This window comes from Carassius gibelio, chromosome A4 (assembly GCF_023724105.1).
Source record: "Carassius gibelio isolate Cgi1373 ecotype wild population from Czech Republic chromosome A4, carGib1.2-hapl.c, whole genome shotgun sequence".
Classification (NCBI taxonomy): Eukaryota; Metazoa; Chordata; class Actinopteri; order Cypriniformes; family Cyprinidae; genus Carassius; species Carassius gibelio.
The window spans coordinates 2,329,983-2,353,746 of record NC_068374.1 but is presented as its reverse complement, the minus strand read 5'-3'; the positions used below and the strand labels follow the sequence as shown (position 1 = coordinate 2,353,746).

General features: G+C 41.7%; 1 protein-coding gene across 4 annotated transcripts in view; it reads left to right on the top strand.

The window, feature by feature from the left end:
• The window catches only part of LOC127967689 (polyunsaturated fatty acid 5-lipoxygenase), a 105,670-nt gene that overhangs the window by 5,580 nt on the left and 76,326 nt on the right, over window positions 1-23,764 (top strand). Inside the window, exons 2-14 of one of the 4 annotated variants that reach the window (XM_052568397.1) lie at window positions 789-987; window positions 1,062-1,134; window positions 1,527-1,649; window positions 1,833-1,939; window positions 2,908-3,080; window positions 7,705-7,851; window positions 7,951-8,148; window positions 11,185-11,271; window positions 12,470-12,648; window positions 12,793-12,917; window positions 13,041-13,141; window positions 13,233-13,403; window positions 13,490-13,964. The exons of 2 other annotated variants lie outside the window; for them this stretch is intronic. In XM_052568397.1, the coding sequence (XP_052424357.1) occupies window positions 789-987; window positions 1,062-1,134; window positions 1,527-1,649; window positions 1,833-1,939; window positions 2,908-3,080; window positions 7,705-7,851; window positions 7,951-8,148; window positions 11,185-11,271; window positions 12,470-12,648; window positions 12,793-12,917; window positions 13,041-13,141; window positions 13,233-13,403; window positions 13,490-13,669 (1,863 nt within the window). In that variant the 3' untranslated portion in view covers window positions 13,670-13,964. Of the gene's footprint in view, window positions 1-788; window positions 988-1,061; window positions 1,135-1,526; window positions 1,650-1,832; window positions 1,940-2,907; window positions 3,081-7,704; window positions 7,852-7,950; window positions 8,149-11,184; window positions 11,272-12,469; window positions 12,649-12,792; window positions 12,918-13,040; window positions 13,142-13,232; window positions 13,404-13,489; window positions 13,965-23,764 lie in introns of those variants that run through there. One more of the 4 variants, XM_052568383.1, reaches the window with a different exon arrangement.

Sequence of the window (23,764 nt, the reverse complement as noted above, 5' to 3'; positions counted from 1 at the left end):
GCATGAACAGGATGATACTGTGGTTAAAGAGGAATCAGGAGTGAGTTCAGATGCGTTGTGTGCACTGCGTGAACAGGATGATACTGTAGTTCTAGACTAATGTCAGCATGTATTTACTCATCTCATTCGCACAAAAACAGATTCAGTATTCCTCAAAATGAAGGAAATCATACGTCAGGACATTATGCAAACACGTTAAATAACAGAAATATGTATTTTATTTTATTTTATTAACTACTATCTTTACTGCTTTCCTTCAATGATCGACTTTACTAGTCACTACACTGTAACGCATTACTTTAAAAAGCAACTTTATAAAATAGATAGTTCTGATCCTTGATTCTGATTGGCTGAGCTGTGAAGATGTTGTAAATTACTCTACAAACATGCACCTTTGTTTATGTCTGTGTGTTGCTCTGCAACCACTTTGTTGTAACAACAACCATTTCCGAGGAACTACATTGTTTGGTAGAAGAATACTGTTTTTGTTAATATCTTTACATTTAATTAGTTTTGTTTCATTTTGTGAAACCCTGCTACATATATGTTATAACTGGTTTATAAATGCTTTGTAGTCCCTAACAGCACACCTTAGCTGTTATAAATTCACTGCAAACCACGGCTTCTTGGGGCTTATTACGTTATTATTATTATTGTGTTATTTCCCAACACTGCCCATTTTTCCCTGTTAGGGTGGTATTTTTGGATTCATCTGACATGATTCTTCAGTTAATGTTTGCACACCAGCCATGTGATTCAGTTTTGGCTAACAGAAGCTGTCATTAAAGGTGGTATCTGTCGACCTCAGTGTGAAGGAGATCCTTGGAGACATAGTGCTGGTGAAACTTAAGAAGGGGAAATTCTTGATCAATGATCTGTGGTACTGCAGATGCATCAATGTGACGACTCCGTCTGGAGAGCACGTCGAGTTCCCCTGCTATCGATGGATGGCCAATGAACAGGAAGTGTTTCTTCGAGATGGCAAGGGTGAGTGAATAAAGCCTGTCTCAAGTACTGTTGTTTGTGTATAATTATGTATGTATTTGTGCATGTACATTTAGGTCGATTACCTCAGGATGATAATATGAAAGAAAACAGGCGCATGGAGCTGGAATCTAGACAACGACTGTTCAGGTTTGATGCAACAGTTACGAACATGTGTAAATATTTAACAAATATTTAATCATTGAATTTAATTTTAATTTAATAATAATTTGTTATGTTTGTTACACCATGCCTTCTGCATCCAAGTGCATGGTCATAAGACTGTTTGGTCTGGTACTAGCACACCCTTGCTGTTAGGGGTAGTATATCCTTTTTAACCCCTCTCAACTTTGGCAGGCGACAACTCACAACATTACCAATACTTTAATACTACAATAAAATAATTAAAGGATTTTTAATAAAACTAGTTTATAAAAATTAAATAAGCATGGCTCCTACACCAAGTTTTAAAAAAGATATTTTCATAACACCTAAAATATTTCTCCAAATATCTCAAAGATTAATTTAGCTGTTTCTTGAAGGTGGAAGGAGTGGCGCACTGGTTTCCCCCTGAGCATCGATGCCAGTACAGGCACTGAACTTCCTTTGGACATTCAGTTCGAAACAGCAAAAACGGTGGACTTCTCTTTGAATTTCCTTGAAGCGTAGGTTACACCATTTGTGTTCATCTCTTTGCACGTATCACAAGCAGATATGCATGCTATTCATTTCCCGTGACTATTGCTGGGAAATATCTTCAAATAAATGGAGAATCAATTGTAGCTGAAACTGAACCAGACATTGTGAGCATTCAGTTGATTTGTTCTTGCCATGATCTTCTCTTTCAGGATTGCCAATCTTGGTCTTAATAGATTTATGAAGTTGTTCCAGTCCTCTTGGACTGATATTGAAGATTTCAGAAAAATATTTGTGAAAATCAAGAACACTGTGTCAGGTTTGAATTGTTTCATCCTTAGTTCTATATTTTTATTAACTTTTATTTAATACTAAAGCTATCCACTGACTGACTGTAAAAAGGCTGAGGCAAAACATTGTTTGCAAAATCCTCTTATACTGCTTAAAACCCATCTCTTCCATTTTTATTTGACCCTCTAACTTTAGCACTCAATATTCTAATTCTATTCTTAACAAGATCCTACCTGTCACGCTGTCTAGTCTCTGTTTCCCTGGGTGTCCACTAGTGGGCTCACGTCCCCTTAGACACGTCACCGTAGGCACTAGAATTCCTCTAGTCTGGTCCTGTCTTCACAGTAATTGCACTCCTGTTAATTGCACCAGGTGCAGGAATTTGATTGTCATTTGCCTCCTTATAAATACCAGTCTTTCCCTGTTGTTTGTATGGAGTCTTTACCCTTCATGTCATCAGCCATTTCGTTATCCGAGATTCCCCATCGTCTTCCGAGTTCCTTTCCTGTTCCCTCCTTTGTTTATTTGTTTTGTTTATTTTTGTCTGTTTGGCTTGACCTCTGCTTGTTTGACCACGTATTGGATTACCCTATCTTAATTATAAATACAAGCGATTGGATCTCTACTCTCTCCTGTGCCTCCCTGGTGCGCGAATCGTCACACTACCTTTCTAATCTTTTTGTATTCTATTTTATTTTAATTTATTATACAATAAGTAAAAAAAGACCTCTGTCACTAGCTTCCTCCATTCTTTTTCTATTCTATCTGTTTTTTGTTTATTATATTTTTTAAAAGCCCTTGCTACGTGTACTGTATTTAAGCTAACTGATACTTGTTATAGCACTTATATATCATTGCTCTTTTGTTTTTGATTGCTTCCATTGTCCTCATTTGTAAGTCGTTTTGGATAAAAGCAGCTGCTAAATGTCTAAATGTAATATAATGTAATGTACTCCTAAACTCACTGGCAGCTGACTTTATTATTCCCTTTGACAGACCATGTGATGCAGAACTGGAACAAGGACTTAATGTTTGGCTATCAGTTCTTGAACGGCTGCAATCCTGTGATGATCAGTAAGTGCATGAATCTTCCAGACAACTTTGTAGTCACACAGGAGATGGTGGAAAGATCCCTGGATAGAGGTCTCACACTACAGGAGGAATTAAAGGTCAGAAGAAAAAAATTAAACAACACTTAAAAGAATATAATTTGAATCTTTTGGAGGACAAGCAGTGAGTGAGCAGGTGTGCAGCTGAGTCAAGTCATCTTTATTTAAAACAGTATCTTGCAATCATCTGCAATCAAGGCAACGATATCACTGTAAATGAAGTGTCCCCAACTAAGCGAGCCAGAGGCGACAGTGTTAAGGAACCAAAACCCCATCGGTGACAGAATGGAGAAAAAACCTTGGGAGAAACCAAGCTTAGAAACCAGCAGTTCAATTCCAGACTGCAGCAAAGTCAGATTTTGCAGAAGAATTATCTCTTTCCAGGGGATTTGTATCTGGGGCTCTAGTTGTCCTGCTCGTCGCTGTCTTTCAGGGATGTAGAGGTCCTTTCTAGGTGCTTATCCACAATTTTGGGCTGGATACGTACTGGATCCGGGTGACTGCAGTCACCCTCTGACCTGGATACAGACTGGATCTGGTGGCTACACTGATCTCGAAATAAGAGATAAACAGACTAATATTAGAGTAGATGCCATTCTTCTAATGATGTAGCAAGTACATTGGGTGTTATGGGAAGTGTTCCTGGTTCAGATTTACCTAATTAATGCAGCCTAAAAATCATTTAACGGATTTGGATATTAGAAGCATATTAGTGTGTTATGTGTAAACCAAGTTAAAGACTAGGTCTTTAACCTACATCTAAACTGCAAGAGTGAAATTCTAGGTATTATCATATTACCAGTTTTGAGAACACAGCGGATGTGGAGTATTATAAGGTAACTAGCTCATTCAAATACTGAGGTGCTAAACCATTCAGGGCTTTATAAGTAATAAGCAAAATTTTTAAAATCTATGCAATGTTTGATGAGGGGAGCCAGTGCAGTGTTGACAGGACCGGGCTAATATGGTAATACTTCCTGGTTCTAGTAAGAACTCTACCTGCTGCATTTTGGACTAGTTGGAGTTTGTTTATTAAGCATGCAGAACAACCACCCAATAAAGCATTACAATAATCTAACCTTGAGGTCATAAATGCATGGATTAACATTTCTGCATTTGATGATATTGAGAGCATAGGTTGTAATTTAGATATATTTTTGAGGTGGAAAAATGCAGTTTTACAAAAACTAGAACCTTGCCTTTTTAAGGAAAGATTGCTATCAAATACTGTAACAGGGCTGATGAGTAGTGAGACGTGCGGATCCATGTGCAAGCTTTATTTAGAACGGATCCATGTGCAAGCTTTATTTAGACAGAAATAGGCATGGGCCAAACACTGGCAAACCGGTATATAGTGGGCCAGGCACAAGAATAATCCTAGGGCAATCCTAATCCTAGACCCATAATGAGCTAACAATATCCAGTAGGGTAGACGAGGGGTAATCCAGTAACCAGAGCCAACAGGTCAAAACATGAGAAACAAGGCAGAGCAAGGAAAAGACTAAAAGAATCCACATGGAAGTGGAGTGGCCGGGGACCGAGGCAGAGCCAGCAGAGCAGGAAGTCCAGGTGGAGCCGGGACAGGAGTCCACCAGGCTGGAGCAGATGGAACTGGAGCCCGCTATGACGATGTCGTCATGAAATAAGCAATAAAATGTTTATTTATCCTAGTTATTAGTAATTTTTCATTTATAAAATGATCCGAGTTCATTATCCATGGGAATCGAAGTGACGTGTATATAGTATGTGAATCTGCGGTCGTCATAGGATAACGATGAAGATGGTGACGTCTTGGGGGACGGCCCAGTTACCTTTATCTGGATGAAGTGCGCTGCTCAAGGAAGTTGAAGCGGCTGGCGGAAGTCAAGCCAATGAGTGCACCTCGCGGAGCTCCGCTCGAGGACTTCCGCGATTTTTTGTTTTATCCGAGGCAAAAGTGTATAATCTGCATTCTAATCAATCGCGCTCTGGATCATTAAAAGGAAAGCATGGTATCCTCATCATTGTGTTACTAGCGGATGGTCGTTTAGACGCTGCAGGGCTAACAGTACGAGTGAGCAGTTCTAAAACCTGGGCGGAATTGACGGATTGGGAGCCTCCAGCCTGTATACGAACTCTGGGAAGTTCCAGCAAAACCGTGGACCAGACTATTAAAAGTAAACGGCGTCGTGAGTATACTACTAGACCAGTTCTGATGACTGTTTTCAAGTGACTTGACTTTTGACCTATTTTTCATCAGGCTGAAATTTATTTATGTATGTTCTCCCTTATTGATTATGGGAACTATATGTATTAAATTGTTGGAATTACTACTGATTTTGTGACTTGGAATAATTTTGTTTCTTTTTTGTAGCTTTGTGGTGGGTCAATTTGTGAACTATTTTTTGTTGTTGTTGTTTTTTTTTCTTTTTCAAACCAAAAAGTCATTTTTGAGACACTTGAAACTGTGTTGATGTTGTTAATATAGATATTTGAATGAATTCTAGTTGTTTGTCATATTGATTGTAGTAGTGGTCTATTTCAGAGAGTTTTTTTTGGGGGGGGGGGTATTATTGCATTGCCATTTTTTTTCTCATAAAAGTGAGGGGTTTTGTGAAAGACAAACCAGACTGCACAAGACCTTTGAACGTTTTCGTAAACTGAACTAAATTAATGACAGAAATTCTGTCTGGCACCCCAGCATAAAAGAAAACAACCCAAAACAAAGAGTGTGTGAAAACGTTACACCGCGAGGGTGGAGCAGATGAAATTGTAGCTCACCAGGACGGAGCAAAGGACCACCACAGCCGACCAAATGGGACAGAAGCCCACTAGGGCGGAGTAGATTGAACTGAAGCCCACCAGGGTGGAGCAGAGGACCTCCACAGCCAAGCAGATGGGACAGAAGCCCACTAGGGTGGGTCAGATGAAACTGAAGCCCACCCAGGCGGAGCAGATGGAACTGGAGCCCACCTGGGTGGGAGAAGGCAGAACTGGAGCCCACCAAGGCAGATCAGACAGAACTGAGCCCACTAGGGTGCAGCAGGCGGAACTGGAGCCCACCAGGGCAGAGCAGATGGGTTCGGGACCCATGGCTGAGACTAGGACTTAGAGAAAGTAGAGACAGACAACACAGACAGTAAATTCCTGGTCTCAGGGACCGAGGGAGGGAACACATAAAGTTCATAAACGGCCTCCATAGCTGTGAAAGGACAGAACGAGAGTACATAAACGCTTTCATAGCCATGACAGGACAGAATGAGAGTTCATAGATGGCCTCCATATCTGTGACAAGACATAATGGAAGTTCATAGATGGCCTCCATAGCCATGACAGGACAGGATGAGAGTTCATGGGTTGATACCCGACATTTCTCGAGGTTCTGCAGTGGATGCCGCAACCTCTGGAAGTTCTACAGCGGTACCCACAGAAAACAGGAGTTAATTAATAATTTCTTCAGCAGTGACATAATGGGATGAAAGTGAGTTGCTGGGTGCCACCACCAAGCAAGGAGCTGAAGTGAGTGCCGCAACCCGGAAGGTTCTGCAGCATGTGCCGCCACCTCTGGAGAGATTGCAGCGGACGCCACCGCCTCTGGGGACACAGCAGTAAGCGCCACCACCTCGGAAGGATCTGCAGCATTAGCTGCCACCTCTGGAGAAATCATAGTGGACTTTAGAGTTTCAGTGGTGGTGTTAGCAGCCCAAATGCAACATAAAACAATCCCTGTCATGGGAAGCACTTCAGACTGGGGAATCAGTTCCTGCACAGGAGGGGTTGAGCGTGCTGGTTTTGGGATACCAGCTACTCTTACTGACAGCAGCGATGGATCCTCCATGCTGGATGCCAGTCTGGGATACTGAAGAGCTAACCTCCAGGCTCTGGGTGCAACAGACAAGACGTGATGGAAGATCAGCTGTAAAGTAATGAACCTCTGTAAGTTCAGCTGAGATGTGATGATAATCAGGAAGATTGATGGTGACTTGATTTGACTCTGAAAAATCAACAGTGACTTGATATGTCTAGGGAAGATTCTCTGGAAGAAGCCTACAGATTCTCTGGAAGAAGCCAGCAGACAACAAAGCATAGTCCAGGAACTGACAGAGTGATGAACACGGACACTCGCATCTAAGCTGAGATTGGAGAGGTTGATATATGCATCACAGAAAATCGCGATCAAAACAATGTCCCGGTAACTGAAAAGTAAGCAATTGGCCTTGCAATTAAGCATTGGGTCTTGCTTAATGGCAAATAGTATTTTTGTAGTATCTATACCTTGCCAGTGTTCACCTGAACAGCTAGTTAGTTTTTCAAATTGGTATGGTTCACTGGGCTGTGAAGAAATATATAGCAGAGTGTCATCAGCATAACAGTGAAAGCTAACACCGTATTTCGTGATGATATCTCCCAAGGGTAACGTGTAAAGTGTGAAGAGTAACGGCCCTAGTACTAAGCCTTGAGGTACACCATACTTCACTTATGATCATGTAGATTGTTCCAGAGTTTAGGCGTTAAATAGGAAAAGGATCTGCCGTCTGCAGTTGATTTTGATATTCTAAGTATTATTATCAAATTGCCAGAGTTCTGGATGTACTAGACTACTTTGGATGATGTGCCACAAAGAAAGCTGTAGCAGTGGTCAATTCTGGATGTGAATAGAATAGAAATTCTCCAGTGTCCAATCCTAAACATCTCTCTGCTACAGGAAGGAAACATCTACATAGCAGACTATGCAATACTGGAGGGATTGAAACCCAATGCCACAGACCCAGATACCCAGCAGTATTTGGCTGCTCCCTTCTGTCTGCTGTACAAGAACAGCCAGAATGAAATTCTACCAATTGCTATTCAGGTGCCTGCAGAAATAAATAAGTAAAACAGTATTTAATAACTTAGTGCTTGAACTAGGCCTTGGTGTTTTAACCAAATACTCTCTTTTGCTCTGAAACAGCTCAGCCGTCAGACTACCGCAGAAGTCTTTCTCCCAAGCGATGATCAGTACGAATGGATGCTGGCCAAGATGTGGGTGAAATGCTCCGACTTCAATGTACACCAGCTAGTCACACACTTTCTCAGGACCCATCTGACCTCTGAGGTTTTTGCCATAGCCATGTACAGACAGCTCTCTGCAGTCCATCCCATATACAAGGTAGCATCTTTTAATGCTTTCATTGATATGAGAATTAGAGGTACATTTAAAAGATTAAAAAATGCATTATAAAGATTTATTAAATACATGCAGTGAAACATTAGTGATGAAAAGGCATGGATGCAGTTACTTTTTTAGGTGTTTCCCATTTATTTATGGAGGAGTTAATTAAATTGAATCACACAACAAGATTTTGTGATACTCAGTTTTCTGGTATATGAAATGTCCAGGCAAAGTATGTGTTAACCCATTTAGTGCCTTTGTGTTTACAGTACTAGATTACACACAAGTTATTTTCTTTCCAGGATACAATCATAGTTTTTGTGCCCTTCATTAATAAAGTTTACTTAGTTTCTCAAGGGTTTAACATTCAACATACATTTTCCAGTTTCAGAATTACTTCTGAATTCTGATTGGATAAAGTGTGTTCAATCGTACGTAGGTGTCCTTTATCATGTTGCTCTTGCTATTAAAGCAAAAAGGCACTCTGGGAATGTGTTAGAATGATTTTTGCATTAAGCCTCACACTCATACTCACACAAACACTGAAACTAGTTGTCACGACCGGGATACAGGAAATTACGCGGAGAGATCCAAATGTGGGTATGTCATTTATTAGGGGTAATCCAAATCCTAAACAGTCCATGCAGGGGTCAAAACCAAAGAATCAATCCAAACAACATAAACCGACAAAAACACAAGGCAAGAACAAGACTATGAAACGGACGTGAATATCATACAAGGACTCTGTGCAACATACTAATACAGAAAGGGTATAAATACACAGGGAGATGACAAACACTAATGGGGAATTTACTTAGTGCAGTGATTAATGATTAGTGACAGCTGAGTGCAATGCAAAAACAGAGATCTTGGGAAATGTGGTTCAGGAAGTGACAGACACCATGGGGAAGGAGGACATCTAGTGGTTACCCAGGGAACACAAACCAGACACTGTGACAATACCCCCTCACTAAAGAGCGGCTACCAGACGCTCCAAGACATGACTGACAAAACAAGACCAGGAGGGAGGTGGACAGGTGGAGGCTCAGGGGGAGGGACGGAGGGCTAGATAAAAAAAATAATGGGCAAACCAGAGACAAGAGGAACATGTAAGGTGGGGAACAGAGACGAGAAGTGCAACACAAAACAGGGAGAACAGGAGGGAGGTGGACCGGCGGAGGGACGGAGGGCCAGGCTCAAAAAAGGGAACAGGGACAGGAAGTGAACAGATAACCAAAAAAAACAACAACAACACAACAGGAGATAAGGGTGGGTCAGGGCGCCGAGGAACCCAGGAAAGCGCCGACCGGGCAGGACCCCAAGGTGGAGCAGAAGACCACCACAACCCTGTGGTATGTACAGAAGCCCCCCGGGGCAGAGCAGAAGACCACCACAACCGTGTAGTCGGGATGGAAGCCCCCCAGGGCGGAGCAGAAGACCACCACATCCGTGTGGTCGAGACCGGAGCCCCCCAGGGCGGAGCATAAGACCACCACAACCGTGTGGTCAGGACAGAAGCCCCCCAGGGCAGAGCAGAAGATCAATGGTGACTTGAATTCTCCCATGAAGATCAATGGTGACTTGAATTCTCCCATGAAGGTCACCGGTGACTTGACTCTGGAAGGTCAACAGTGACTAGCCCCGACTCTGGAGGGTCAACAGTGACTAGCCCCGACTCTGGAGGGTCAACAGTGACTAGCCCCGACTCTGGAGGGTCAACAGTGACTAGCCCCGACTCTGGAGGGTCAACTGGAACCTGACTCGACTCTGGGGGGCCCACGGGACCCTGACTCGACTCTGGGGGGCCCACGGGACCCTGACTCGACTCTGGGGGGCCCACGGGACCCTGACTCGACTCTGGGGGGTCAGCTGTGGCTGTCATCCTGTGCAGAGGCGCTAGGCTAGCGGCTATCTTGCGTCGTGACGCTGAGCTGGCGGCCATCTTGTGCTGTGGTGCTGGGCTTGTGGCCATCTTGCATCGAGGCGCTAGGCTGGTGATCACCTTGTGCTGAGGTGCTGGGCTGGCGGCCATCTTGTGCCATGGCGCTGGGCTGGCGGCCATCTTGGGCTGTGTCACTGGCTCAGCAGACGTGATATGAACAGTCTCTGTATCAGCAGACGTGACGTGAACACTTCTGGGAATCTCTAGGATCTTGTTCAGCATGGAGAAATAATCCAAGAATGTCTCAGCGGCCATCTTGGGCAGTGGTGATGGGCTGGCGGCCGTCTTGCCTCGTGGCGTGGGGCTGGCGACCCCCTTGTGCTGTGGTGCTGGGCTGGCGTCCATCTTACCTCGTGGCGCTGGGCTTGCGGCCATCATGGGCAGTAGTGCTGGCTCGGTGGACGTGCGCTTCTTCTCCCTTCTCCGTCCGCCATGGTGAGATGGTGGCTCTGATCCGTCCCACATGAGCCCCTGGTCGAAGCAGGGCCATGGTGGAGAGCGATGCTGAGCCTCCTCTCAACCACTTCCTCTTCGGCGACCTCCCCTGGTCCCACGAAACATGACCAGGCGGGTTCCCTCAAAACAATCGCTTCTCACCTGCTCGGTGGCTGGGGGAGAAGCATCAACTGACATACCGCTGGATCTCGCTGTGACGGAGTGGGTATGTCCTTTATTAGGGGAACTTCAAATCCTAAACAGTCCATGCAGGGGTTAAAACCAAAGAATCAATCCAAACAACATAAACCGACAAAAACTCAAGGCAAGAACAAGACTATGAAACGGACGTGAATATCATACAAGGACTCCGTGCCACATACTAAGACAGACAGGGTATAAATACACAGGGAGCTGACAAACGCTAATGGGGAATTGACTTAGTGCAATGATTAATGATTAGTGACAGCTGAGTGCAATATGAAGACAGAGATCGTGGGAAATGTGGTTCAGGAAGTGACAGACACCGTGGGGAAGGAGGACATCTAGTGGTTAACCAGGGAACACAAACCAGACACTGTGACACTAGTGGCCTAGAGTGTTTTATTACTTTATTGTCTTGTTTTATTTTTAAAAGCTTCATTTTCTCCTCACAGTTGCTGATACCTCATGTACGTTACACCATTGCCGTCAACATTGCAGCTCGTGAAAAACTCTTCTGTGAATCTGGGGTCTTTGAGAAGGTATCTTTAACCCTGCATAAACACTACCTTGTTAGGAACCACAACTTTCCTATTCATGTTTATCTTCACGTGACTTTAAGGTCTGAAGATGCGTAGAGTTTTACATTTTAGCCTCAGATATTCAGTCATCTACCTGTTTGTGACGAGAATCACCAAAGAAGCCACAATACAATATTATCGTAAGCCACAATACTGTACCCAAAGTTAATGTTTGTCAGGAACATGCATAATTCCACCTGAGGGCTCAAATATAGGAATATATTCACTGCCTCCAAAAGCTAACAAACACTTTGTTGATGCCAAAGATGAAAATATTAACAACAAACTCGTGATTGAGATTCAGGACCGAAAGCTATCTGAAAAGCTTCAATTAATGTAGTAATGCCTCATGAGGCATTCAGAACAAGTCCATGGATATGTCAGTAAGCAGCCTGCCCATGTTAGAGCTCACATCAGTGAGGTTGTTGGCACCAGGGGAAAGTCCTGCCATGGTGTGAGAAGCAGACAGCTCTGTGGCTTAAAAGGAAAGCAGACAGAACTTGTATCTAAGTGGAAATGTAAAAGATGTGGGAAAAATCATTGAAAAGGGGAAATTTTCCAGCAAAAAGTGCTGAGTACTACAAATGCAGGAAAATAGTTTTTTTGCTGCAGCGGTTTAATAAACTTCCTGGGTGAATTAATCCATATTGTGAATGTCATTACAAAAGCTCCTGTACTTGCATTCTATGATGTTACAGGTGCAAGTAACTGCAATCTGGGTAGGGTTTTGCTGCAGGACCCTGGTGTACAGTGGAAACAGTCCCGGAGAGAACAAAACCTCCTGATTTATAATTCCTACTTCCTTGTGCATCAGATGCACTGAACAGAAATGAAGAAACCAGGAAATCATAAACAGTTCCAGTACAGCATTATGGGAGATGGAGTTTACATAAGTTTTAAGGGATAAATATTTGACATGCTTAATAATTACTTTGACTTTTCACATGTTACTGACGTAAATTATTACAACAGTAAATTACAACAGCCCAAAACCCAATTAGACTTGAATAAAATGTTATGCTGCATTGTTTTTTTCGCCCACCCCTACTAGCTGTAGGCTCTGGCTTCTGTTTTGAAAAATTCACTGCACTTCTTTAAATAAGCATTTACAAAATGTAATCTGAGATGAAAAAATAATCACTATTTCCCTAATTCAAAGTCCAACTGCACTGGTGGAACTGCAATTTATGAAATGATTCGTAAGGCCACAAGGAGTTTAACCTACAAGTCCATGTGCTTCCCTGAGTCTGTGAAAGCTCGAGGAGTGGACAACAAGGACGAGCTGCCCAACTACTACTACAGAGATGATGGCATGATGGTCTGGGAGGCAGTGAAAAGGTAACTGATAAAATACACAAAAATTTACAGATGTTCAAATGCTAATGGTGATATTTAATGACAATGAATTAACAAGTAAACCATTTGATGCCAGGATTTATTTTTGAATCTGCTGATTCATCGTTGCTCTTGATCTTCCTCCAGTTTCGTTTCTGATGTGGTCAGGATCTACTACAGCAGTGATGAGTCTGTTCAGGAGGACGAGGAGATCCAGGCATTTGTTCAAGATGTTTGTTTCTCTGGTATGAAGAACTGTCCCCAGAATGGTGGTGAGTTCAGGATTGATTTAACACAAGTTTGCATGTTCTTATGATGGCATATGTATTGTGTTTGCATGACGTACAAAGTCAAATTTCATTGCATATAAGTCAAACTGTTACCAATATTCACAGAATTCCCAGAGTTCCTGAAAACTCGAGAGCAGTTGGTCGAGTACCTGACTGTTGTGATTTTCACAGCTTCAGCACAACATGCTGCTGTTAACTTCGGACAGGTGGGATGATGCACTCTTTTCTGGATCAATCTGAACTCTGCCTGGGTTAGTATCTGTTGGCTGATCTCTGTGTGTCTTTCCCGTGTTCCAGTTTGACTGGTTTGCCTGGGTCCCCAACAGTCCTTCCACCATGAGGAAGCCTCCTCCCACACAGAAGGGCCAGGTGGATATGAAGTACATCATGGAGAGTCTGCCGGACCGTGGACGTGCCAGTTGGCATCTAGGAGGGGTTTGGGCCCTCAGTCAGTTCCAGGACGGAGAGGTTTGATTGATTATTCAGAACTAGTTTGAATACATTTACAACACAAAACAAAGAAAACATAGTATTTTGTCCAAATCTTCCCCCAGCTGTTTTTAGGTGTGTATCCAGACAACTACTTCACTGAGCAACCAGTCATTGAAGCCACTACAACTTACCGCAAGAAATTAATTGAAGTAACCAACATCATCAAGAGCCGAAATGAAAAACTGAAATTGCCTTATTGGTATCTGTCTCCAGACAGAATCCCCAACAGCGTCGCCATCTGAGAGAACAACTCTGGGAAATATCACACACACACACACACTTTTTAACTGGGCTGTTTGAATCCACATCACAAAATAACTCCATAAACATTACTACAGTAACTGTATTATTTGCATCCAGATTACCATTATCACAAATTTTATGTTTTTATATTACTTATTTCCTTTCTATCTTATGATTGTGGGGTCTAATAAAAAAATATCACTTGTTGGATTTGTACTAATTAGATCGAAGTCTATGAAAATCGAAACATACTAAGATTATTCAATAAACCAAGTCTGCTCAATTTTACCATCACTTTGTCTCCTGCTTTCTGCTCGTCAAATTTGCTTTGGTTACCAGACAAGACTTGCTGTTGACAGGTTTTACTGGTTGACAAAATGGATTTTTAAATTCAATTCAATTTAAGTTTATTTGTATAGTGCTTTTTACAATACATATCATTACAAAGCAACTTTACAGAAAATTACGTTTCTACAATATTTAGTAGTAGCTTTTAAGTGGTGACTGTAAGTTAATGTGCATATGACAGGAATTTTTGAAGAAAAATTAATACAAGACGTAGTAAACCAGACGATAAACATTATTAACAGCAATTATTATATGATGCAGACACACTTGTAGCAATATTTGTTAGTTCTGTTGTTGATTCAGGGTTAGCATCATCTGGGATCCACTGAGGGTCAGCATCGTCTCTTCTCAGGTGTTCTGGATCCAGACTGGAGCTTGTGTAAATCCTAGTTATGCAAAACAGAGAAACAAATAGAGACACATAATTATCGTAGCTGCTGTTCCAACAAAGTAACATTTATTAGTTTAACCAAAGATAAAGAGTAAGAATGCGCAATTGATCAGATGCAACTGCAGTCACAGTTGCATCTCAGCAGGTAGATCTGGATAAAGAGGAAGGACCCCAACTGGGCTGCAAAAAACAATAAGGAGGGGTAAAAGCAGAAGGGGGCTCACCTGGGACGCCAGGTGCTGTTGAGCCCTCTGGAGGTGTCGTGGGCCTATCAACTAAACACCGGTGAAGGAGGGTGCCCACCTGAAGACCCTTATGATGATCTAATATAACACCCAGATTTTTGATTGTGGAGAAAGTAACAGTACATCCATCCATATTTTACTGGTGATAAATGAATGGACTCCTCCTTTTAAGTAAACAAAATGGTAGTGTTCAGACAGGTAGGATCTGAACCATCTTAGAGTCTGCCCTTGAATACCTGTATAGTTTTGTAATCGATCTATGAATATGTCATGATCTACAGGTCCTTCTCAAAAAATTAGCATATTGTGAAAAAGTTCAGTATTTTCCATAATGTAATGATAAAAATTAAACTTTCATATATTTTAGATTCATTGCACACCAACTGAAATATTTCAGGTCTTTTATTGTTTTAATACTGATGATTTTGGCATACAGCTCATGAAAACCCAAAATTCCTATCTCAATAAATTTGCATATCATGAAAAGGTTCTCTAAACGAGCTATTAACCTAATCACCTGAATCAACTAATTAACTCTAAACACCTGCAAAAGATTCCTGAGGCTTTTAAAAACTCCCAGCCTGGTTCATTACTCAAAACCACAATCATGGGTAAGACTGACCTGACTGCTGTCCAGAAGGCCATCATTGACACCCTCAAGCGAGAGGGTAAGACACAGAAAGAAATTTCTGAACGAATAGGCTGTTCCCAGAGTGCTGTATCAAGGCACCTCAGTGGGAAGTCTGTGGGAAGGAAAAAGTATGGCAAAAACGCTGCACAACGAGAAGAGGTGACCGGACCCTGAGGAAGATTGTGGAGAAGGACCGATTCCAGACCTTGGGGGACCTGCGGAAGCAGTGGACTGAGTCTGGAGTAGAAACATCCAGAGCCACCGTGCACAGGCGTGTGCAGGAAATGGGCTACAGAGAAGCAGCACTGGACTGTTGCTCAGTGGTCCAAAGTACTTTTTTCGGATCAAAGCAAAGTTTGCATGTCATTCGGAAATCAAGGTGCCAGAGTCTGGAGGAAGACTGGGGAGAAGGAAATGCCAAAATGCCTGAAGTCCAGTGTCAAGTGCGCACAGTCAGTGATGGTCTGGGGTGCCATGTCAGCTGCTGGTGTTGGTCCACTGTGTTTTGTCAAGGGAAGGGTCAATGCAGCTAGTTATCATGAGATTTTGGAGCACTTCATGCTTCCATCTGCTGAAAAGCTTTATGGAGATGAAGATTTCGTTTTTCAGCACGACCTGGCACCTGCTCACAGTGCCAAAACCACTGGTAAATGGTTTACTGACCATGGTATTACTGTGCTCAATTGGCCTGCCAGCTCTCCTGACCTGAACCCCATAGAGAATCTGTGGGATATTGTGAAGAGAAAGTTGAGAGACGCAAGACCCCACACTCTGGATGAGCTTAAGGCCGATATTGAAGCATCCTGGGTCTCCATAACACCTCAGCAGTGCCACAGGCTGATTGCCTCCATGCCACACCGCATTGAAGCAGTCATTTCTGCAAAAGGATTCCCGACCAAGTATTGAGTGCATAGCTGAACATAATTATTTGAAGGTTGACTTTTTTTGTATTAAAAACACTTTTCTTTTATTGGTCGGATGAAATATGCAAATTTTTTGAGATAGGAATTTTGGGTTTTCATGAGCTGTATGCCAAAATCATCAGTATTAAAACAAAAAAAACCCTGAAATATTTCAGTTGGTGTGCAATGAATCTAAAATATATGAAAGTTTAAAGGGGGGGTGAAATGCTAATTTTCACTCAATATCCTGTTAATCTTGAGTACCTATAGAGTAGTACTGCATCCTTCATAACTCCAAAAAGTCTTTAGTTTTATTATATTCATAAGAGAAAGATAGTCTGTACCGATTTTTCCCGGAAAAACACGAGCGTCTGTAGGCGTGACGTGTGGGCGGAGCTAAAGAATCACGAGCGCCAGTAGGCTTTTGCGTTGAGAGCATGTGGAAGCTGTGACATTACCGTGAGGAAAAAACCAACCAAAACAAACCATGGCTAACAGTCAGATTCAGCGTATATTTATGATCCAGAATCAGATCCAGAGGCTGAAATTTAACAAGAGCAGCATCAGCAACAATGTCTCTATGTGGTATGTACTGAAACTGTATATATTTGCTTAGCGGTTTTGGAAAACGACTAAGTTCCACTTTGTCGTCTTTCTTTTTTTTTTTTTTTTTAAGCTGTACATCTGGAAAGTGCAGTTTGATGACAACATCGCATGTTGTTTACTTGATGTGCTTACGCGCCGATAGCTAAATTAACAACACAGAGATATTTGAAGCCGTTTCACTCACCGCATGCGGTTCCAACACACGATCGTGACCCTTTTTCGTTGGGACTGCATTATCCTTAAGAAATAAACGATACGCAAATCCGTCGTCAAACTGGGCCTTGTTTGTAAAACAAGCATCTTCGAAATGCAGGGAACAAACAAAAACACTTGCACAACTCCGTTGATGCTCTGTAAAAATAAACTCCATCCACTGGTCCCTTAATGCGTTTTTTTCTTTGGTAATCTGTGCAGGGTTGTCTTGCCCTGGCAACCAAAAACACACTCCTTTTGTGACATTTCATGACGCTCTCGCTCTTATTAGTGAAGTCTGTTGTGCTCTCAGTGCTCTGCTATACGGGAGCGCGCGCTCTTCCTGCAGAAGTGCCTCAGGACCCATGTGGGTCATTCTACGGAAATGTCCATTTTTCTGTGCCTAGCCTTTACAGAAATATTACACTTGAAAAACACTTCAGGGTTACAATTTTTTTTATATTTTAAAATGAAACAATATGTTATTTGAACAATTACACTTTCTTGAGCCATCAATGTGGCAATATTTGATTTTTATTAATTTATTACAATTCCAAGCACCAGAGAAGTGCCCGTCCCCACAGTCATGTACAGAGGGAAAATGCTTTATTTTGAGGTCAAAAACAGTGTTTTCTTCCATTTAAAATACAATCATGTGTCCATAACTATCAAATATATGATGTAAATTACATTAAAAAACAAAATGCTAAATAAATATTATAAAATATATAATGAAAGTAGTGGTCCCCTGGAGTTGTGTCACTGGTGTTACCGTTTAACAAAAAAGCTCTTATTTTGAAAAAACAATCACACTGATGACATCACTCGACTTCTTTCTTCCAATTTCCTGAAGATCTATTAAGAGAAGCCCATGGTAAGTCCACTGTCTCTTTTCAATTATCAGAAATCTTCTCATTTATCTCATGATTTCATATGAAGCTTTTAGTTGAAGTCACTGGTATGACCTCTTTTATTGTTTGGGCATTGTAAAAAACTAGAATACAAATGGATTAAACTACTTAATTTAGTGAGTACACCATGATTGACAACATGTGGTTTGATACCTTGCAGCAGCCATTTTGTAAAATGCAGTTTTCATGAAAATTGTCACTGGTGTTACTGTCACTGGTGTCACCTTCCTTATGGGTAACACCAGTGAAGATCAGTAACACCAGTGACTCCCTTTTATAGATAAACTTTGTTCAAAGCTATTCATTTAGTTATTTTGCATAAAATGGCACTAAAATTGTGATTCTAACTTTTCTTTGTCATTGTTAATCCTCCTTTGGTCAGGTATTTCTAAATTGAGGGTATGGCTAAACTGAGCGCAGCTGAGAAACAGTGACTATACAGAAAGCGTAGGGATGCTGATCATGAACGCCGAGCAGAGTATTTGCAGAAAAGGAAACAGAGCTATGTCCGTGACATTGACACACAAAAAAGAAAGAGAGTAAGTGATTTGAGTGAAAGGGAGAAGAGATATGAGCGAAAGGCATGGAGGGTCCGTCAGCAAAGATGCAGGCAAAGAGTCAGAGCAGGAGCATTGACCCCCCCATCATCACCAGATAGATCACCCAGCGTTTCAAGGTACAAACTGAACTGTTACAAATACAGAAATAAATGGTGAAACAGATATAAAAGTGCATAGCATACAGTACCTCCACATTCACACTCAATCACAAACACTCTCTCTCTCTCTCTCTCTCTCTCACACTTCCGGTGTGACTGTTGCGCGAGGGTGTGGGTGCGTGGAGCAGAGCGGTTTGCGTGAGAAAATTGTGGAAGGAGCCGTTTGTTGGGAGTGAAAGTGTCTCCTTGGTTGAGTGAGATTTCTTTATTTCTTTATTTATTTTCTTCTTTTCACTTATTTATAGGTATTAGGGTTAGGTTAGTTTTTTTTTTTTCTCCCCCTGACTTCGGTCAGAGAGGGAGGATTGTGGGGCCAGATATGGCGGATCTCTCACAGTTAACCATCAAACATGGTTGCAAGTGTATGCCTGAGGCCGCGGTGTCAGTGGAGGATTGTCTGATAGCTGTGAGTGCGGCGATCGGTGGCGCAAATATCAAATCTGCCTCCCGTATGAACAAAGCAATTGTGTTTTTTCTCAGTGAAAGCCACATGGTGAACGATTTGGTTGAAACAGGGTTGATAATCAAAGACATCTTTGTGCCTGTTTTGCCTTTGTCAAGCCCAGCCAAGAAGGTCATTTTATCAAACGTACCACCGTTTGTAAAAAATGAAAAACTAGAGCAAATACTCCAGAGGTATGGAAAGATAGTAAGTCCAATTAAAATGATTCCTCTTGGATGTAAAAGTCCGGAGATTAGACACGTCATGTCGTTTCGACGTCAGGCTTTAATGATTCTGAATTCTCAGAGTGATCCATTAAATCTGTCAGCGAAGTTGAGTATTGAGGGAAAGGATTACACTGTATTTATAAGTTCAGAGTCAATGAAGTGCTTTTTTTGCGGTGATTTTGGACATGTCAGACAAACTTGCCCGAAGCGAGATAAACCGGTTCCGGCTCTGGAGAACATTGAGAGGGCGGCCGGCGCGGATGATGCTGCGACCGCTGGGGCGTCAGAACCGCAGCCGGACGGAGCGATCTCTGCGCCCGGTGATCTGCCCGAGGGGACTGGGGTGCTGGAGGCCTCTGGAGACGGCCCGAAGGAGGCTGTTGAGGAGGAAGCCGGTCCGAGTCATGCTCCCGCCGAAACGCAGCCGGAGACGAGCTCGGGACAGGTGGGTTTGCAGCCCATGCCCGAAACTGATTTGGTTTGCGATGGAGGACAGGCGCAGCCTGATAAAATGGAGAGTGATACTACTACTGAGGAATTGTTTAAACAGGGTAAAGATGACTTTTCATCTCAGGCCTCGTTGGATTTAGTGGATGACTCTGAAAATGAGCATGATGATACGGATTTAATGAGTAATTATGGGGAGGATTCGGAGCTCATCTCTGGAGGTAAGATCAAACTTTATTCACTTCAACAGTTTAATCACTTTTTGGATACTACAAAAGGACTACGTAAACCGAGAATTGATTCATTTTTCCCTGATGTAAAATTGTTTTTATTGTCCGGCTCCTTGGCCATGAAGAAGGCTTCTTTGGATGAGCTTGATAAACCAAAACGGTACCGTCTCAAGAAACTGCTTAGCAACGTTAGAAGTTCTTTGAAATTGCAAAGTAAAAAATGAATATAGTTTGGTTGTCAAATAATCCCTGTGGAGTCTTTTTATTGTGTGGTTATCTTTTACTCTATTTCATGGCACCTTTGAAATTTAGCTCAGTAAATATAAATGGGTGTCGTGAGGCTTTGAAGAGGACTAGTCTTTTTGATTATATTTTTATGAAAAAGAGTAGTGTTGTTTTTCTACAGGAAACTCACACGGATGTTAAAAATCAAATCCAGTGGCAGAGTGGGTGGAATGGACAGGTTGTTTTGAGTCATGGTTCAAGTAACAGTGCAGGAGTGGCTATTCTTCTTGGAGCTGACTTTAAGGAACAAAATGTGAGCGTTTTTGATGTTCTACCAGGTAGAATGCAGAGAGTAGATGTTGCATTACATGGGCTCGATTTTTCACTTTTTAATGTATATGCCCCCAATATTGGGACGGAACGTATACTTTTTTTGAAAAACTTCATACAGCATTAAACAGTGTCCCACAGGGTAGGATTATTGTTTTGGCTGGAGATTTTAACTGCACTTTAGATCACACAGTGGACAGAAATCATGAAGAACCTCATTGGCCGTCAGCAGAAGTTTTTAGAAAATTGGTAATTTATCATGATCTCATGGATGTTTGGAGGGAAGCTTTTCCTGATGTAAAACAATATACGTGGACAAAAGTAAATTCAAATAGGGTTTCTGCAGCCAGACTTGACAGAATTTATGTTCAAAGAAGTTTTTGTGAAAAGTTTATTGATAGTTCTATTATTCCTACTCCTTTCTCAGACCATCATTATGTGTCTGTCAGTATCACTTCTGCACAGAGCACATTTAAATGCCCCTACTGGCGCTTTAGCAATAGGTTTTTGCAGGATGAAAATTTTGTGCACTCTTTTTCACTTTTCTGGGAGAGGTGGAGAGAGAGTAAGTCTCAGTATAAATCCCTAAGTCAGTGGTGGGATATTAGTAAAGTTCAAGTTAAGATGTTTTGCCAGAAATATACTGCACATAATAAGAATACTCTTGGAAGCAAAATGAGACAATTTGAACAGGACATTTTGCAGATGAACATTGAACAATATGATGGAAGTGCTGTTGAGGTGTTGGAAACTAGGAAAATTCTTCTCCACAATCTCCTGGAAGAGAAAGCTAAAGAGACTCTGGTTCGGGCAAGGTTTACATCCTTTAATTGCATGGATGCCCCAACATCTTTTTTTTTCAATTTGGAGAAGAAAGTTGTTGATAAAAAAGCTTTAAGTCGTCTGAAACTGCCTGAAGGAGGTGAAACGACTGATGAACATGAGATAATTGCTCAAGCACTGCTTTTTTATGAAAACCTTTACAAAGCAGAGCCATGTGATGGAGAAATAGCAGAAACACTTATCCAGGATTTACCTCATCTGATGGAGAGTGATAAGGCCAAGCTTGATCAGACTTTGCACTTAAGTGAATTGACTGCTGCTATTACAGACATGTCTGCTGGAAAGGCTCCAGGATTGGATGGCTTAACGGCAGAATTTTATAAACGGTTTTGGTCAGTGATTGGAGAAGACTTGTTCTCAGTTTTTTTAGAGTGCTTTGAAAGAGGCACCTTACCGCTGAGTTTACGAAGAGCACTTATCACCTTGCTACCCAAGAAGGGTGATCTGGCGGATATAAGAAACTGGCGTCCAGTGTCTTTGCTTGGAGTGGATTATAAGATTCTGTCAAAAGCATTAACTAATAGATTAAAACTCCATATATCGACAATAATTCACGCAGACCAGTCATTTTGTATTCCAAAACGCACAATATTTGATAATTTGTTTCTGCTTCGTGATTTGATCTCATGTGCCAGAGACAATAATGTTAATGTGGGTTTTTTATCTTTAGATCAGGAGAAAGCTTTTGATCGTGTGGATCATGAGTTTCTTTTTAAATGTTTTGAAGCTTTCGGTTTTGGTTCTGTTTTTAGTTCTTATGTTAAATTATTGTACACTGATATTTATAGTTTCTTAAAAATAAGTGGTTCACTTACAAGACCTTTTTCAATTGGCAGAGGCATACGGCAGGGTTGCAGTATGTCAGGTATTTTATATGCCATAGCCATTGAACCGTTGCTAACTGTACTGAGGCGTCAACTTTGTGGAGTTTCAACGGCGGGCCGTTTTGAATCAGAGATGGTACCCGTTAAACTCAGTGCTTATGCTGACGATGTCACTGTCATAATAAGATCCAATGAAGATGTGTGCAAGCTGGAAGTGGCTCTTGACATGTATCAAAAAGCCTCCTCAGCTCGAGTTAACTGGGGAAAAAGTGCATCGTTGTTAATAGGCCAATGGGAGGAAGAAGGTAGGCCTGTTCCTAAACTTCCTCAGCACTGCCCCTGGAGTTCAGAGGGGTTTAAAGTGCTGGGGGTCTTTCTTGGAACAGAGCAATACATGCAGAAAAACTGGGAAGGCGTTTATGAAAAGGTGGCTGGTCGTTTACAGAAATGGAGATGGATTCTCCCACAATTGTCATACAGAGGAAGGGTTCTTGTTGTTAACAATCTAGCAGCATCTATGCTGTGGCATCGCTTGACTGTTATCGACCCCCCAAAAGAACTACTACAAAAGCTACAGAAGGACTTTGTGGATTTTTTTTGGGATGGTTTTCACTGGCTTCCTTCAGGAATCCTATATTTGCCAGTAAATGAAGGAGGTCAAGGGCTGATTGAATTATCAGCTAAAATCAGAGCCATGAGACTAAAATCTGCACAAAAGCTGCTTTTTTCTAGAGATTTTATTCCTTGGGTGTCTTTTGGACTAACTTTACTAAGATCCCTTTGTAGTAGTGATCTTGATAAGCAACTGTTTTTGATGTCACCGTTTATTGAAAAGGTCACATTTGGTGCAAATTTTTATGCATCGGTTTTGAAATCTTGGGAAATGTTTAAGCTGCATAGGTCTGAAAATGATCATTATGGTTTGAATGAACCACTGTTTTTTAATCCTTTTTTAGGAAATGTTTGCGTGGCTAATAGTATAGTTAAGTTATGCATGAAGAAAGGTTTTACCAAAGTGGGGCACTTGATTAATGTAGAATCAAAAGAGTGGAGGTCAGCAGAAGATATTGCCAGTCAGGTTGATTTGAGGTCTGTGAGGGTGGTAGAGCGGCTGATTTCAGGGATGAAAGCTGCTCTTCCGTTCCCTCTTTTGCAGTTTGTAGAGCTTTCTCTAGAGGGTGGGCCTACACATCTTGATTTTCCTGATTTAGGTGTGTGCCCTGGAGTTTGTCCTGAAACCAGCCAGGTTGGAAAGCTGCTAAATTTTGAGAGATTAAAAGGGTTACTTTTTCATTCTGTGGGGAAAAAAGACATGTACAGTCTTGTTCAAAATAATAGCAGTACAATGTGACTAACCAGAATAATCAAGGTTTTTAGTATATTCTTTATTGCTACGTGGCAAACAAGTTACCAGTAGGTTCAGTAGATTGTCAGAAAACAAACAAGACCCAGCATTCATGATATGCACGCTCTTAAGGCTGTGCAATTGGGCAATTAGTTGAAAGGGGTGTGTTCAAAAAAATAGCAGTGTCTACCTTTGACTGTACAAACTCAAAACTATTTTGTACAAACATTTTTTTTT